Below are 15,018 nucleotides of genomic sequence, written 5' to 3' on the forward strand. Positions count from 1 at the left end.
CCCCGTGTCCACATGGACAGGGCAACGAGCTGATGCTGAGACAGGGAGGTACCCTCTGCTGAGTGTGAAGCGGGTTTTTTCCAATAAAACACGGGAAAAATGTGTGTTTGTCAGCATGGCTGCCATTGCTCAGCCATAATTTTTATTGTCAGGGTGGTCCCTGACATATTTAATTACGTACTGTAAAGCAAGGGGGGGTGGAGAAAGCAAGTGAGGATGTGGTGGGAGAGGAGGAAGGGATGGGGGAGCTCAGGAGCACGAGGAGAAGGCATGGTGCATTTTTGGGCTGCGTACCTTGAGCCACGCTGGCGAAAGCTGCCCCCAGAATAAGGAGAGACTGGTTCAGTTCTACTTTTCATATGTTTTATTATAAAGAAAGGTAAGATAAGCATTGTGAACCGAATGTGCCAGGTGCTGCGAATGCAGCACCTTCAAACAAAATAAAAAATTAAAAAAAAAAATGCACCTTATGAGAAACTGTAATTATGCTCTCTAATCTTTCATAAATAGACAAAAATCATTGTCAGCAATTTTTAAATAGATGGACATATGGCAGAAAAAATATAATAATGCCATAGAACATGGATATAAATTGTCCATTTCTTGCTGTACAAATAATAGAAACAAGTTTGGCAGGCTTTTTTTGTTGTTTTTGTTTTTTTTATACACATCTCCCTTCTATGTATAACTAAAAAATGTGCTACAATTAATATAAAATGCTTTTACTATAAAGTAAACTACTAATTTTTTTTTTCACAAAAAAATCTTAAAGATGTCTTTAGCACAGCTCTAAAACACTTAGTAAACTACTTACAACTATCCAACAAATTATATTTTCATGATCTTTTTCACATTTTTCTCTCATATTTTGCCTTCTGCTCTCTCCCCCCACCTACCTAGGAATAGTTTTTATTTAATTTTTGTATTTTTTTTTTTTGCCAGACATCCAAGGCCTTTGCATGTACAATATTCACACAAACTTCACATTTTTCTTGCACAAAGTTTAGTGCTGTTAGCAAGTCAAAAGAGTGCATCCTCCTACTGAGCTGGCCTAATGCTTGAGGACACCAGACCTGGGCTTATGCTGTGTCTAAAAGCAGTTCACTAGGAAAATAGTCTGTAGCTAAGCTGATGGCAAGCAGAAAAATGGTGTCCCCCTTTTTTTTTTTTGTTGGTTTTGTGTTTATTTATTTTTTATATATATATATATTTTTGTTCTTCATGATTTATGAGGTTTTGGGCTTCCACAGAAAGTAGACTTTAGAGTTCACAAATAATCAGAGAAAACTGCTCTTGGAGCCTGGGACTGAAGCCAGCGACGAGGCGCAGTGGTTGCTGCTCGTCCGTAGGACTTGCTCGGTGCCTCTCCGTGTAGTCTGTAGGATAGACCCCCCCCAAGTGTCCTTCATCTGAGCCTCCCCGAACAGGGATGGTGAGCCTTAGGTGAGGTAGAGCGCCTTGTCCCTTGGCAGCATGCTGTAAAAGAAAGGAGAGGCAGGAGGTGAGACAGGCTGGAAAATGTCCTGGAAGTCCCTCAGGAGAGCTGGCTGTCAGCAACAAGCACTTGCGTGGCTGTCGGCATGCTTGCTCTCAGCCCCACCGAGGCTTTTATGGCTCCACAATGCAAAGCATCCAGTGGCTGGCACCTAGGGACAGGCGTGTGGAGAGGAACCAAGCAGAAGGCACTTGGGACTCTGAGCTTGCTGTAGTTTCAGTTCATCCTGAGTTGTAACAGTAAGGGCTGAGACACCAGGTCACCTCCAGGGGGAATTTTGGCTCTTGCTGGGCTGCAGGGAAGGGCCAAGTCTGGATTTCCCTGCAGAGCACGCAGGTGTGGCACTGGTACTAGCTCCTCCACCACGCAGACACGGTCCTCAGGCTCAGCCATGGGGGGTTAGGAAAAGTGCACTTGCTTTTGGATTAAATGTGTCATTTTGATGCTGCACATGGAGTAGGGGGTCGCAAAAATGTAATTAAGGGGCTTATGCCTGAAGATGCCTGTGGGTGTCCAGGAGGATTTACAAAAATGAGGTGGCTGAAGACTGTGGGAACAGGAGACATCACCTGCTCAACGCCCTACTTCTCCTCCCCCAAAATAAGTACAACTAGAAACGTTAACAATCAGGAAGTAAGGGGAAAAAATGCTGTGAGACAGCAACACCAGCCAGTCTGCCCCTCAGTCTGCTGAAGGCAGCAAGAGGCAAAAGAAGCCCATGGAAGACGAGTGTGCCCCTCTCCCTGGCTGAAAGGCAATTTGGGCTTTGCTCTGAAACCCATTTCATTTGAAAGGGCTGTATCGTCTGCACAGCTCTGGCAGAAACATTGTTGGGGCCTTAGAAGTAGTGAAGGACATTACAGAGCTTTGGGAAATTCTGGTGTGGGTGTGATTGTGAGTGGAATAATGGGGAAAGAGCAGACAGCAAGGCAATGCTGCTGCTGATAGAGTGCAGTGCAGAAGAGTCTGCACTTTGTTAGTCTCCACATTTTATAATTTGCATTTAAAATGCAGAGTGTTCCCTACTGCACTCAGCAAAGATTTAATACCAGCGAGCAGCAGTGAGGTATTCCAATACTAAAACTTCATTAATTTTACAAAATATGCTACAGAACACTTCCCAGTTCATTACGGTGTATTACTATAAATAATTGAATCCAAACTAAGTGCATTTGTGGGGTTTTGTCTTTGTCTTTTTAGAGAGTTTGCTCACTTAGCTTCTGATTCAGAAACTTCCCCCACTTAGAGTGGATTGCTTCATCATTAGCAGGAATGAGCACGGCTGTCAGCGTCGGGCTGAAGTGGCTCTACATGGCATCGTGTGTCTGGACAAGGCATACCTGGGAGCGTCCCAGCTTCTAGCCCAAGGGAGTGGGAAGAGGGGAGAAAAGCTGCCCAATGACAACACATTTATAATGGCAGCGTCACACAACGGCATGCAGGTATATTTTCAGCTGCTCACATAACTATCAGGCCTAGGCTATGGATAAGGTGAAATCCATGGGGATTTCAGACAACACACAAAGATCAACACGGGCTGGGAGGGCCTTGGAGCTGTCTGATTCCACCCAAAGCGGGGCCATCTAGGTGCAGGTTTCTCAGCATCTTCAGAGTAACACCGTGTCTGAATAACAGCATCCCCAAAACCTGGTGGATACAGTTACCTCTTGTAAACGAGAAGGACATAGGGAGATGACTCAAGTTCAGTGTTACCACCCCAAATCTAAATAGTAGGAGGCAAAAGTGAATGAATCCCAGACAGCTTTGGTATGGAAAGAGCAGAAAAAATGGTGAGGTGCCTTGAGGAATTAGGAAAGACTTGCAAGTATTTGCAAACCACGCTGCAACCTTGGTAGAGGTGAGCTAACTGCTGTGGAGAAAGTGACTGCAAAACACAGGAATTCGATGGGTGCCTGGGAAAGAGCAAGCACGAGAACAAGGTAGGGGAGATGGGGGGCTGTGTAAATATAGTTTGTGATACGATGGCAAAAAGTGCTGAAATTGTATGCTGCAATTGCTTGTGGGAAGTGATAGTCATGTACTGAGTGGGAATGGAGAAACGCTGCCCATGACTTTGCTAGCAATCTAGGGTAGCTTGGGCTTAAGCCCAGAAAGAGCTAGGAAAATTGGATGGAAGTCAGTGAGCACAAACTCATTAAGAAAAGGGAAGGGGATGGGCTAAGAAACATCTAAATCCCTCTCTAATATGGCTCATTTATGAATTAAGGAGTGCCTGCTCACAGGATCCTGGATCTGAGGGGTATAAGTGAAGAAGTATCATTTAATGGCATTTTAACTAGCACTGACTGGCTGAAAAAAAGCTTCAGCAATTCTTCCTAAAAGGATTTGCTCGATAAGGAGGGACAGAGAGAAAGCCAATCTCGTTGGCTTTTCTAAAGTTGTCTGGGTGAAAAACACAAAAGGAAATGCAGGACTGGGGGGTTTACCCCAGCTAACCCAGTGCCGACATCATGGGAACTGAGGAAACACCAAGCTTGTGGCATGGAGGCGAGGGGGAGCCCATGGGCAACTTTGATCAGAGCTTGCAATTAGTGCAAAACTGGAGAAAGAGCCTAGGCAGGAAGAAGATGATGAGAGCCAGATAAACCTCTTTTTGGGACAAGCAGAAACGGAGACACGGGGGCTGCAGCTCAGCAGTAAGAGTAAGGTCCTACAGATGCGTGCCGACACTGCAGGCAGCACAGCGCACACACGTTGGTAGCAAACACGAGGGGCTGGCAGCAGCAGGAGGTGGTGGCACTGCTGATGCCCCAGGCTTTACAATCAAATGGAAAAAGTCAGCTCTGGGAGCTGGGTTTCCAGCAGCTCGTCTGTCTCTAGCCAGAGGAGATGGGCTCTTTCCTTAAGAGACGACGGCATTTTTTAGTGCACTAAGCGCTCTCGGCAGTACTGATCCATATGCATCTGAGTTCATTGCTGTAACCTACTCTAATAATTATCTGGAAGTCTCTGCATAATCTGTCTGGTTTTAAAATATATTTTTTTTCCAGGAAGCTGCGATAAACCCATGAAATTCGATATTTCTGCTGTGACAAAGGCATGAAATGCATGAGCTTTGATCATGAATTGCATGGGCCCTCTGCTAACAATACGGCGCTCTAGCCGCATGGCAAAGAGCTTGCTTTAGCAACACAAAACCCAGTCCTGCCTGCAACGTTAGCATTTCACCTGTGTCTGGGAGACGCTTCTGCTCAGCTCCTTTGCAAACTGGGACCCGTGTGCCATAACCCTCCAAGTGTTTTGCCCACAGGATCTAAAATTACATTTATCATCGAGCCCCAAATAGCTTCCTCTTGTTGGGTCGTCTGCGGAGCCCTCAGTATGGACCATGCCAAATTCCCTGGCAGAGCCCAGAATAATCCCTGTAGCTGAGCACCCCCGGCAGGCAGACAGCAGCCATATTCTAATGGCTCGGTGAGTTATTTATTTCCCTGAAAGAAATAAATGTCTGTACAGTCTGTGCCCAGCCCAGCCATTGTAAGTGCACTGCTGGCACAGGCATGAGCTGTACTCTGAAAAGCCTGGGAGCTTGCTATTATCTCCAGTGAAAGCACTATGTTCCAGCACTTCAAGCAAATCAAACAATACTCAGAAGCTACTAAGCCTCCTTCCCTACCTGCTCTAGCAGCAAACCCCGTGCCTGTTTTACAGAGTACAAGAGCAATCTCGAAACTATTACTGCTGAACCAAGAGCACCTGATTAGGCTGAGGTTGGAAATGGCTTTCACACCCTCACTGCTCCCCAGCTTTGAGACGATCGTGATGGTTTTAATTATCGGGGAATTCAAGCAGCATTGAAAGGACCTTCATGCTGGAGCTTGTAAGCTGCAAGGGGAAAGATCTGCACAGATGTCGGTGGCCTTTCCTGCAAGGTGCAGAGGACCAGAGCATCACGCAGCTCATGGGAGGAGGCTTTGAACCTTCTCATGGCTAAACCCTAGGGTGGATAAGGGATCTGCTGCTAGAGACAGCCAGAGATTGTTGCCTTGGCAATAAAAGCAAACACTTTAGAAGGAGAAGCACTTTGCTTACGGATGTGGCCAAATGCCCTCAAAGCCTACCATCTCTTGGGACTCACTGGGCAGCCACAGTGGAGCTCCTCAACAAGAGTTTAGTTCTCTCAGGCAAGCAGCAAAACCACAAACTGGCTGCTCGGGCTGCACACAGCAGCCACTGCTGGCCAGCCCACATAATAATCTGGCAAGTAGTTCTAAAACACTCATTTCCAGGGCATAATGCACCAAACACTCACAGGACACGGATTTCTTTCCCGTTCTTTAGGTAATGGCCATGCATGACCCAATGCATGCAACAGGCTGGGCTTCCCTGTCCTGCTCTGGAAGGAAGCGTGTCAAGCTCTCCCATTGCCAATGGCATAGAAACCCCCAAAAAGAGAAAACTCCTCATTTCCAATGATGAAATTATCCATGATTTTTTTAGCTACTTGCTTCCACAGCATCACATCAGTGAGCCTACAGAGGAGAGGAAACCATGAGCATCATTTACCATAACGAGCCTAACCACTTGCTGTATCTTTGGGGGCAGGTTCTCAACTGCTGCAAGCTGCTGGACTACCAACAATTTACAATCACACTGTGTATCCTGTACTTTCTGGTTAAAAGATGCTGACCCATTTGGCTTGGAGGAGGCAGGAAAACCACTGCAGAATTTGCTTCTGCAGCTCAGTGATGGCTCAACCATGCCCCAGTGGCTCTTCAAGCCCAGGGCTCTTGTCAGACCATGGGAGGAAGGAAGCACCGTGACAAGGAGATGCAAACTGTGCCGCACCGCATTTTCCTCTTTTTACCACCGTCCCTATTTGAACATCAGATGACCGTATGGTCACCGTTCAGGTGTCACGAGAGATGCCCCATTGTGTCTACTGGCCTGCAGTGGTTGATCCCGCACTCTCTGCTGGGGTAGTCGCTGTCCCACTCAGTGCTTCCTGGAGGATTTGATGCACCAGGTGAACGGGGCCCAACGCTGTTTTGAAACTCAGACGAAATATGCGAAAAGTCCTGCGGGGTGGAGGAAAGGAAGGGTTACACGCGCCCACAGAGGCAGGACAATCAAAGATCTAATAATATTGCACAGACACGTCTGTGTGCCCCAAAACCACTGCAGTACAGGGTGTGGGAGCACTTACATTGGGAAAGCAGCGAGTCCAGCCCAGGACCTGAAAACCCCTGGTGGGACTGAGCAGAACGTGGGATGCTGCAAGCAGGTGTCCACGCAGCCACGTCTGCCCTGCACCCCTCTGCCCGCCTCTTGTTTTTTGGGTCCTCGAGGGGACAGTAAGTGGCTGCAGAAGCATGGCCAGGAAAGCCTTCGCATCAGCATGCGGGCAGTCAAACCCATTTTTCCACTCGAAGTGCAGCTCCCTTTGCAGTAATGCATTAGCCCCTCGTAATGTACGGTAACAAGGCAAGGAACAGCCACACAAGCAATACTCTCTCCATCAGCTGTCACTGCTGGCAATTTACAAGGGCTCTGTGGGGCTGTTTTATCTGAAAGCCCATCGCGATCCCGATTTTTTGGGGCCTGCTTAATTAGGCAGTACATATAAAGAAAGAGAATCATGGTAGTTACCTGACCAAGAATATGATTTTCTCTAAAATGTCAAAATTAAGAAAGCATGTCTTTTTTTTTTTAACCATTTAAAATTTTATTAACAAAGATGTGGAATGAAGCTTCACAAAATGCTGCTCTCAGCAACAAAACATACCCCAATTAAAGTGATTACGAGGATCCCCTTTTATGCTCATTTTTGCATGTGGGCTATCACTGAATTACAGAGGCCACGTTTGCTTATGTAGACCCAAAGTAAAATCACCATGCTGCAGACGTTCCTTGGGATACCCTGAGCAGGCTGGGAATGAAAACCTGTTCTAGGATCTGATGTTCCCAAATATGTCATCTTTCTCTTACTGACAGGGATAACTGTGCTTCCACATCCCTACTCTCCTTTCCCTTGCTTTCACTGCAGTAGCTATTCCAAAATTAACAGTTTCTGTTTTCTCAAAGCTAGTTCCAAACTGAATGGGTCACATTATGTGAAAGAAAGCTTTGTACATCACTAAAATACTGTGTGAATTTTGTGATATATAGCTAGTAAACACGTGAAACACAAATTATTCAACCATCTGGGTGAATAATACAGTTAAAAGTATCATCAAGTAAATGGTAGCAGCTGTGAATTCAGAGCATATGTCCTTCACTGTGAATAGTTGGTCCAGTTCATATTCCAGATGGAGAAACTCTGGAAACCACTCATCTCCCTCTCCATGTACTGGCATCTTCTCTATAAGGTGGAGGCAGTGGTTCTTACTACTGCCAGTTTTTCCTCCAGACACATTTTCTTACTGGATTTAGAGAAGGGAAGCAGTGACGCCTCCATGTGGGCTGCCAGCCTGAGCTGGCCATGGCTAGGGGTGGTTTCTGTCGGTAGGTTTTACACCTTGTAGCCAGGTCCATGTGATTCGTGTCCTGCTGGTAGGGTTAGCATACGTGCAGGCATCCTCTTGGCTCTCTGCCACCACAGCGATGTTCTCCAATGTTTTGGAGAAACACTCATTTTCCGTCCTGCTAGTGACGTTCCCTCTACCTTTTTCTTCTTCCTCCTGGTGAGCCCCACCTCTCGTTCTCCCACCCCCTTTCAGCCCTCCCTTCTTTCAGCAGCATCACTGGGGGGCTTCCCGCTGACCACCCCCCCAACCACCTCAGAAGACCACTGGTGAACCCCTCCCAAACACCGCTGGGGGCCACGAGCAAATGGCCGAGCACTCACCTGCTGCCCGGGAGGCGAGGAGTTCATGGGGGGCTGTACCTGTAGTGCCATGGGGGGGGACAGGAGGGGCTGCTGGGGGACCTGCTGCATGCTGAGGGGCTGGCTGAGGAGGGAGCTCTGCGGGTGGTGCAAGGAGAGCTGCTGGTGGAGGGGAGGGCTGATCTGGAAGGCGGGCGGCGGGGAGGCACTGATGCTGGGCAGCATGGGCTTGGAGGGCAGGGTCCGGGGCAGGCTGGGGTGGGGGTGGCCGCGGTAGCTCTGCAGGTCCGACGGGGACAGGAAGGAGCCCAGGCCGGGGTAGGGCGACGAAGCCTGCGGGGGCATCGGGTACATGGGCTGCTTGGGCGAGATCATCTTGGAAGGTGGGGTGGGTTGGGCGCTCTTCGTCTCCCCCTGGTCGGCAGAGCTCTGTTGGAAAACAGATCATGGGTGAGGGAGGAAGGCAGGGTGGTTATCCGTCCCCAGGCACCTCTGCTGCCCAAACAGGCTGTAGGCACCAGGGCAGGAGCGCAGGTTGCAGAGACGTCCACCTGGAGCCTGTGCTGACCGCGCTGCTGAGCCCACTCCCATCCCACCCAGCCAGCACGTGCATCTCCAGCACCAGGGCTAGCAAGGGGGCAGCAGGCTGGGCCTGGCACCCAGACCTTGGAAATTAACCTCCAGAAACTCCACTGTACATTCGGCAGAGCCTGGAGCATGGGAGAGGCATCAACCGGCACACAGGCAAGTTGCCTGTCCGCAGCTCACCCCATGGGTCCAAACAGGTGGGTGAGAAAATCACTTTTGCTTCCCATAAAGCACAAACGGGATGGTAAAAATTCTGCTGGCTTAATCTCGAGCATTCCTGCAGCCCTGTGGGCCTATAACGCACAACACAATGGTGGCCTCATTTCTGCAGGAAAAAGGGACGAACGACAGGACATTTTCTGTCTCGGACAATGAGGTTTTTGTCCGGTGATGGGCTCTGTAACAATCCTCCAGATCTTTTCTCACCCAGCAGCAGGGAACATACTGTGCTGTTTTACTCAAAATATAGTTGCTCTTCTGCAAAAAAATCGGTTATTGGAGAGATGGGGAAGAAAATGAAATCATGATGTGTGGTGACTCCATGCCCTCCATGCCACCTGCCCCACATTGATGCCGCACACATTCAAAGCAAGACCCTCATAGGTTACCAGAGGGACTAAGAAAAGCTTTTAAACCCCGAAATAGCCCTTTCTATGGCCATTTTAGACATCTGTCCTTGCTCCTGATCAGTTCACAAGTTAATGGTGATGGTGCTCATGCCTGTGCAAAAGCCTTGAGCCTTTCCAGCGCACCACCAGCCGCATGCATCCTGCAGATTTGGGACATCACATTATCTCCTGTGGCAGCATCTGATTTTTAAGTACTGAGGCTGTGACACAGCACCAAGCACAGACAGTACATACAGCACAGCACATCGAGGGAGCAGGAACTGGACAAGTCATCAAGATGCTCTGGTCCTGCTCTGCCACCCACAGCGCCCAGTGCACACCAGCACTGCCCAGAGCATGTCCCAGTGCTGTGCCAGGAGCTGTGGGCGTGCTGGAAACCCTGCAAAGGCCCTGGGGGGCTGCGTGTCTGTGTTTGGGCAAACAACACAAACGGACTAAGAGAGACGGACCAAGTCACCAGAGATGTGACTTCAGGGGGCAGCTGAAGGTGTGGGCAGCAAGGAGAAGCAGGTTTGTGGAGTGGCAGCCACAAGAGCAACCAGGCTGTCCCTGCCTTTTTCTGTGCCCGTCCTTGGTCCTGGCACTGAGGTGGGAGCAGGCAGCAGCCACGTACCTTGGAGACCAGGCTGGCCCGGTACGCGGCCAGGGCTTTCAGATACTCCTTCTTCGCCGCTTCTGTTTTCCTCTTATAAGCCTGAAAGGACCAGACAATGAAGAATGGTTAATAAAGCAGCACCGGCTGCTGCTGGGCTCGGCTGCACCCTGCCTGCTCCGCCAGACCCCCTCCCAGCAATGGGGATGGGGCTTTGAATCACATGCATGAAAACCTCAGTTCTGCCAGAGAGGAATTTACCCCAAATCAAGCAAATAAAGCCCTGGGAGGCTATTACAGGGAGAAACCACTGAATTCACTTCCTGATAGGAACTGGAGGAGACTGCGATCCAGGCTTTTGGAAAAACAAGACAAAGGTCCAAATCCCCAAATTACAACTTAAAAAATAGTGAGACATTCAGAAATCCTACACCACTGCCTCATTTCCCTGGCTTTCCCGTTACTGAGCCAAGAGCTCCCACTCTGCAGCTCTTCTCTGCAGCCCTGGCAGCTGGGAAGCCCCTTCCCTGGCATATCAAAGTCGAGATTTTTGCCTAATCTTATGACTCGAGGAGCTGGGGCTTTCAGAGAAACAGTAAGTATCAGGAGGGTTTGCTACGCTAAGGAAAGAAAAAGCTTTGTAGGAGTGGATTAGTGTTTATTCTCCCCTCTCCACCCTGCAGCTTCACAGGGCTGGTCTCCTTTCTGCCCTGAGTTAGCTCCCCTTGCAGGGAAGTAAAACAGCACAATCCAGGCAGGATGACTCCCTGTGTGGTAAAACAGATTAAGCCGAGCAAGCAAGAAGAATGTTTTAAAATGGAATAATAAAAAAGAAAAAATAAGCGAAAGGAAGAAACTCCCAAGTAAAATATCCATCAGCCCTCGCCTCCACTGGAAACTCAAAGCGGCACAAATGAAGGTAATTTCAATTAGAAGAGCTTTGCATACATTTAATTCTGCTCTAAAAACAACATCAGCTTTGAACAGTCAATGTGCTGAAGCTTGGTGGGGAAATTGAGCTTTTTTCCACGGCAAATTTCCTACGGATGGGGGAGGTTGGGAACAAATAGTTAAAAATCGCTTCGTGGAAGCCTGATTGCTTGCTCCTCTCACCTGGTGTCTGGGTGCCCAGACCAGAATGTCCCAGCCCTGAGCATCGGCCCTGAGCATGGTGCTGCTGCCCCGGGGCGATGCTGGGAGGTGACAGATTTGGGGTGATTCCCACTGACTTTAAAAAAAAAAGGGTGGTGCCGCTGAAATTCAAGCAAGGAAGCAAAAATGCTGCAGCAGACAGACCAGTGCTTTCACAAAACCGGTTTGGTTGTGCAAATTTAGCAGAATTTCCTCTTCTGTTTGGGATTTGACTCAGCATTGTTTTCATGTTGTGCTTTTGTAGTTCCCGTGCCACCTGCCATGACAGCGCCCGAAACTCCCTTCTGATAGAAAATAACCTCTGAACAGAAAAAAGCAGTTCCCGCAGCCGAGATGTCCACTTACTTGAATTTCAATTTAAAATCAGCACGGATAAATTCTATTAAAAATGGATTGAAAACCTTATTTTCACTGCTAAATCTGAGCGAATCCTTCAGTGAAACATTTTGCCTGGACACACCGGAGGTCTCAGCCGGTAATTTTCTGAAACTGAGCGTTTTCCTAAGTTTGTCTTTGGCTTTATGGTATTCGGCAAGTATTACATTTGGTCCATTCAGAACAAAATTACATTTTGAAATGTCAGCCCGAAGAAGAGTTTGCCTGTGAAAAGCAACTATTTCTTCAAACCGTATCAGTTACCCTAATAAAGGCCATTACCTCTCCCTACAGCCCTTGCCTCCCCGATGTCCGTAGCCCACCGCAGTAACTCCAGAGCTGCTGCTCCAGCATTTACTGTACAACAGAGACGTGGGGTTTCCATCAGCTCTGCTTCCAGCAGATGCTCGTAACTGCGGTGTCTGATGCCTGCACAATGAAATATGAATTCCTGCATCTCAGCCTGCTATAACGATGGGTGCTGATGAATTGAAAACATTTTTATTTTTTTCCTCTGTAATAGCAAAATGCCATCAGTTTTTTTTTTTTTGCGTTTTTTTTTCTTTTTTTTTCTTTTTTTTTCTTTTTTCCTTTCTTTCGTTTTTTTTTTTATTATTATTATTTTTTTTCTTGAGGATGGAGGAAACCAAAGTACTCATAGCTACACAGAAATAAATTTGATTATTAGGAAAATTTGACTGGAGAAAACCTTCAATTTACGGTTGTGGACAGGGAGAGGGCGGGTCAGTTAGCCTTCCTTAACCCAAATGCAAATAAATGCCTAACTAACCAATTTGGTGCCTATCTTCATCTCAACCACTTGTTCTTTTGTGCTTTTTTCTCACTCTTCACCCGTCCTTGTCTTTCCTAGCAGGCGGGGGCTGTGCTGTGCTTGTGTCTGCGGAGATGCCGTGCGTGGCTGAGCCCCAGGCCAGCTCCTGCCCCAGCCCTGGCCACGAGCCTGGTCCAGGGAAGGGCAAGAGGAGGGCAAGCCCACGCTATGCCCATGGCTGCTCTCCCACACCCGGCTATTTCCACCTCAGCAGCATTCCCGGGGCTTCACCTGGTCGGTGACCGTCCCTGTGCTGGGTCTCCTGCGGTGCTGCAGGAGGGGACATGGTTTCTGCACCCACACGCTGCTCCATCGCGGGCGTTTAACAGCAAAGACGCAGCCTGCCGCCACAGCCCCGAACACAACTTCGCACCAATCCTCTGTGTAAAAGCAGCTTCAGCGCTGTATTTATAACCTTTAAAATTTTAATTTAAACATTGACAAAACCATGTTACTTTCTAATTAAATCCCATTTTCTCCCAGGGATTTTAATTTCCAAGTAATTTATCAGATTTAAGGATCCTCAAAACATTTTGCATGTTTTCCTTTCTAACCTGCCATGCCCGCTGATTTATTTTTCTTATTTGCTAGCAGGAGGATTCATTAGTCATTAAGCGAGTGGGTGGGTTGGGGGGGGGAGCAGAAACGGTTAGTGATTATGAAAACAAAAAATCAGAGCTGTAAGAAGCATATGTTGGGATCGTAATCCTGACACCTCTGTGTCTCAGCAAAGCAGCTAGTAATTGTACCGTAATGAAATGTTCTTGTTTGATAACCAGTTAATTAGAGAAGACAATTATTCCAAACCCCGCTGACGCCCACGAGCAGCTCGGTGTCGTGCAGGCAGCGACAGCAGTAGCTGCTGTCAGTAACCTCTGCATCCCAGCCCCTGAACGGCAGCGCTGCTTTCCGAGCTGGACAAGAACAAAAAGGACCCCAGCTCTGCCCTGAGCCCCTTCTGATACTCCGTGCCTTCATTTTGCAGCAGCAAGGTCCGCAGAGCCCCTCTGCTGCATCCCTAGCTGGAGTTTGGGGCATTTCGTTTCCAGAAAGAGACAGAGACCATCAGGAGAGAGGAGCTGAGAAGTGCACAAAGGTCACCGAGTGGTGCTGAAGGACTCTGTTTACTTAGACAGAAGACCAGGAGGAGCCACAGCCTGCAAATGTGACACTGCGAAGAAGGAGGCAAGGAACCATCCTCGGCATCGAGTGCAGATAGGAAAAGAGGCAATAAGTTTAAGCTGTAGCAAGGGAAATGTTGGCTAAGCAAGACGAGAGTGTTCCTAACAGGAAGGATAATTAAGCACTGGAAGAGATTGCCTGGGGAGATGTGTAATCTCCACCACTGAAGGTTTAAGGACAGATTAGGCACATATCCATCAAGAATGGCTTAAGTAGAGATGATCCTGACTTCAGGCAGCAGTGCGGTCTGGCTGACCTCTTAAGTCTCTCCTTGCTCTCCTTTCTCTGACTCCGTGACTTTTTTCCCCTCAGATGTAGACATTTGGATCTTATTCTGCTTGTAAATCTGGAGGGCTTTTTCTTGTAACAGTTATAGCCTTTCCTTGAAAATCTCTCTTTGCATCACTAGAACTTATGGTTTACTTACAAGGACAGCTCGAAAGCACTTCCTCCCCGCCTGGCAGTGTCCCCCACACCACCCATTTGCTTTGCATGCAGCCTCCACACGGCCTCATCCTTCCATCAGAAACGCAGCAGGTACAGCCACGCCACCCTCCTATCCCCCCCAGCTCTTCCTCACCTCCCTGCACGCCCCTCCATGTCCCTCCTGCCATCTCCTGGGGACAGCTTAATCTGTCCTCCCCCCATCAAAATTAGCCAAAATTACCCAAACCACATTTTTTTGTCTGTAAATCTCAGCACGTCTCCTTCTGTCTAACAGCTATACCCTGGATTGCTGAAGCCTGAGGCCACCGAGCTTGGACATGGGAAGCACCCGGCACCCACCACGAGGAGGGGTTTAAGCAGTGCTCCACGTCCCCAGGCTCCCCCAGCTACAGGATCCAACCCCCCTGAGGACACCTCCCTGCAAGACTCTCGCTATGGGAACAATTCTGGTGGCTCAGGAGAGCTCCTCCAGCACGCGGGTGGAGTTACAGTGCCGTGGAGCAGTCCTCTGGAGAATGAATGGATAGACACCTATTCAAGCAGAAATTACCACAGATTGAAGTGTCCTGAAAAAATCCTTCTTTTTATCCTCTGCCTTGACTCCAAGGTGCTGTCTGGGTGTAAATCAGCCATGCTCCAGGACAACCCAGTGAAGACTCCAAAACGAAGCAGAGGAGGTGACAGATCCAACCGCTACCCTCCGAGGAGGATGGAAAGCAGACAACACCCATCTTTCACAGTTCTGATTTTGCTGCCCAAGAACAGAAGTCACACTCTTGTAGCTGCTTTTAACGTCTTCCCAATCATTATTCAGATCTCCACCAGAACTCTCAACATTTTGCTTGGGACTGGTGCTTTCGCCCTTCTCTGGCACATGGCTTTCCCTGACACTCAGAAGGAGCTGAAACCTTGCAACTCCCAGACCGACCACTGTGCTCT

The 15,018-nt window shown here is 48.4% G+C and overlaps 1 protein-coding gene across 3 annotated transcripts in view; it reads right to left on the minus strand.

Moving 5' to 3' along the window:
* Positions 1-346: 346 nt before the first annotated feature.
* The window catches only part of TOX2 (TOX high mobility group box family member 2), a 136,812-nt gene continuing 122,140 nt past the window's right edge, over positions 347-15,018 (minus strand). For all 3 annotated transcript variants that reach the window (XM_038166271.2, XM_038166268.2, XM_027472955.3), the window contains exons 6-9: positions 10,113-10,193; positions 8,304-8,711; positions 6,404-6,534; positions 347-1,476 (exon numbers count right to left, since the gene is read on the minus strand). In XM_038166271.2, coding sequence (XP_038022199.1) covers positions 1,440-1,476; positions 6,404-6,534; positions 8,304-8,711; positions 10,113-10,193 — 657 coding nt within the window. In that variant the 3' untranslated portion in view covers positions 347-1,439. The remainder of the gene's footprint in view (positions 1,477-6,403; positions 6,535-8,303; positions 8,712-10,112; positions 10,194-15,018) is intronic.

The sequence above is a fragment of the Anas platyrhynchos genome, chromosome 21 (assembly GCF_047663525.1).
Source record: "Anas platyrhynchos isolate ZD024472 breed Pekin duck chromosome 21, IASCAAS_PekinDuck_T2T, whole genome shotgun sequence".
NCBI lineage: Eukaryota > Metazoa > Chordata > Aves > Anseriformes > Anatidae > Anas > Anas platyrhynchos.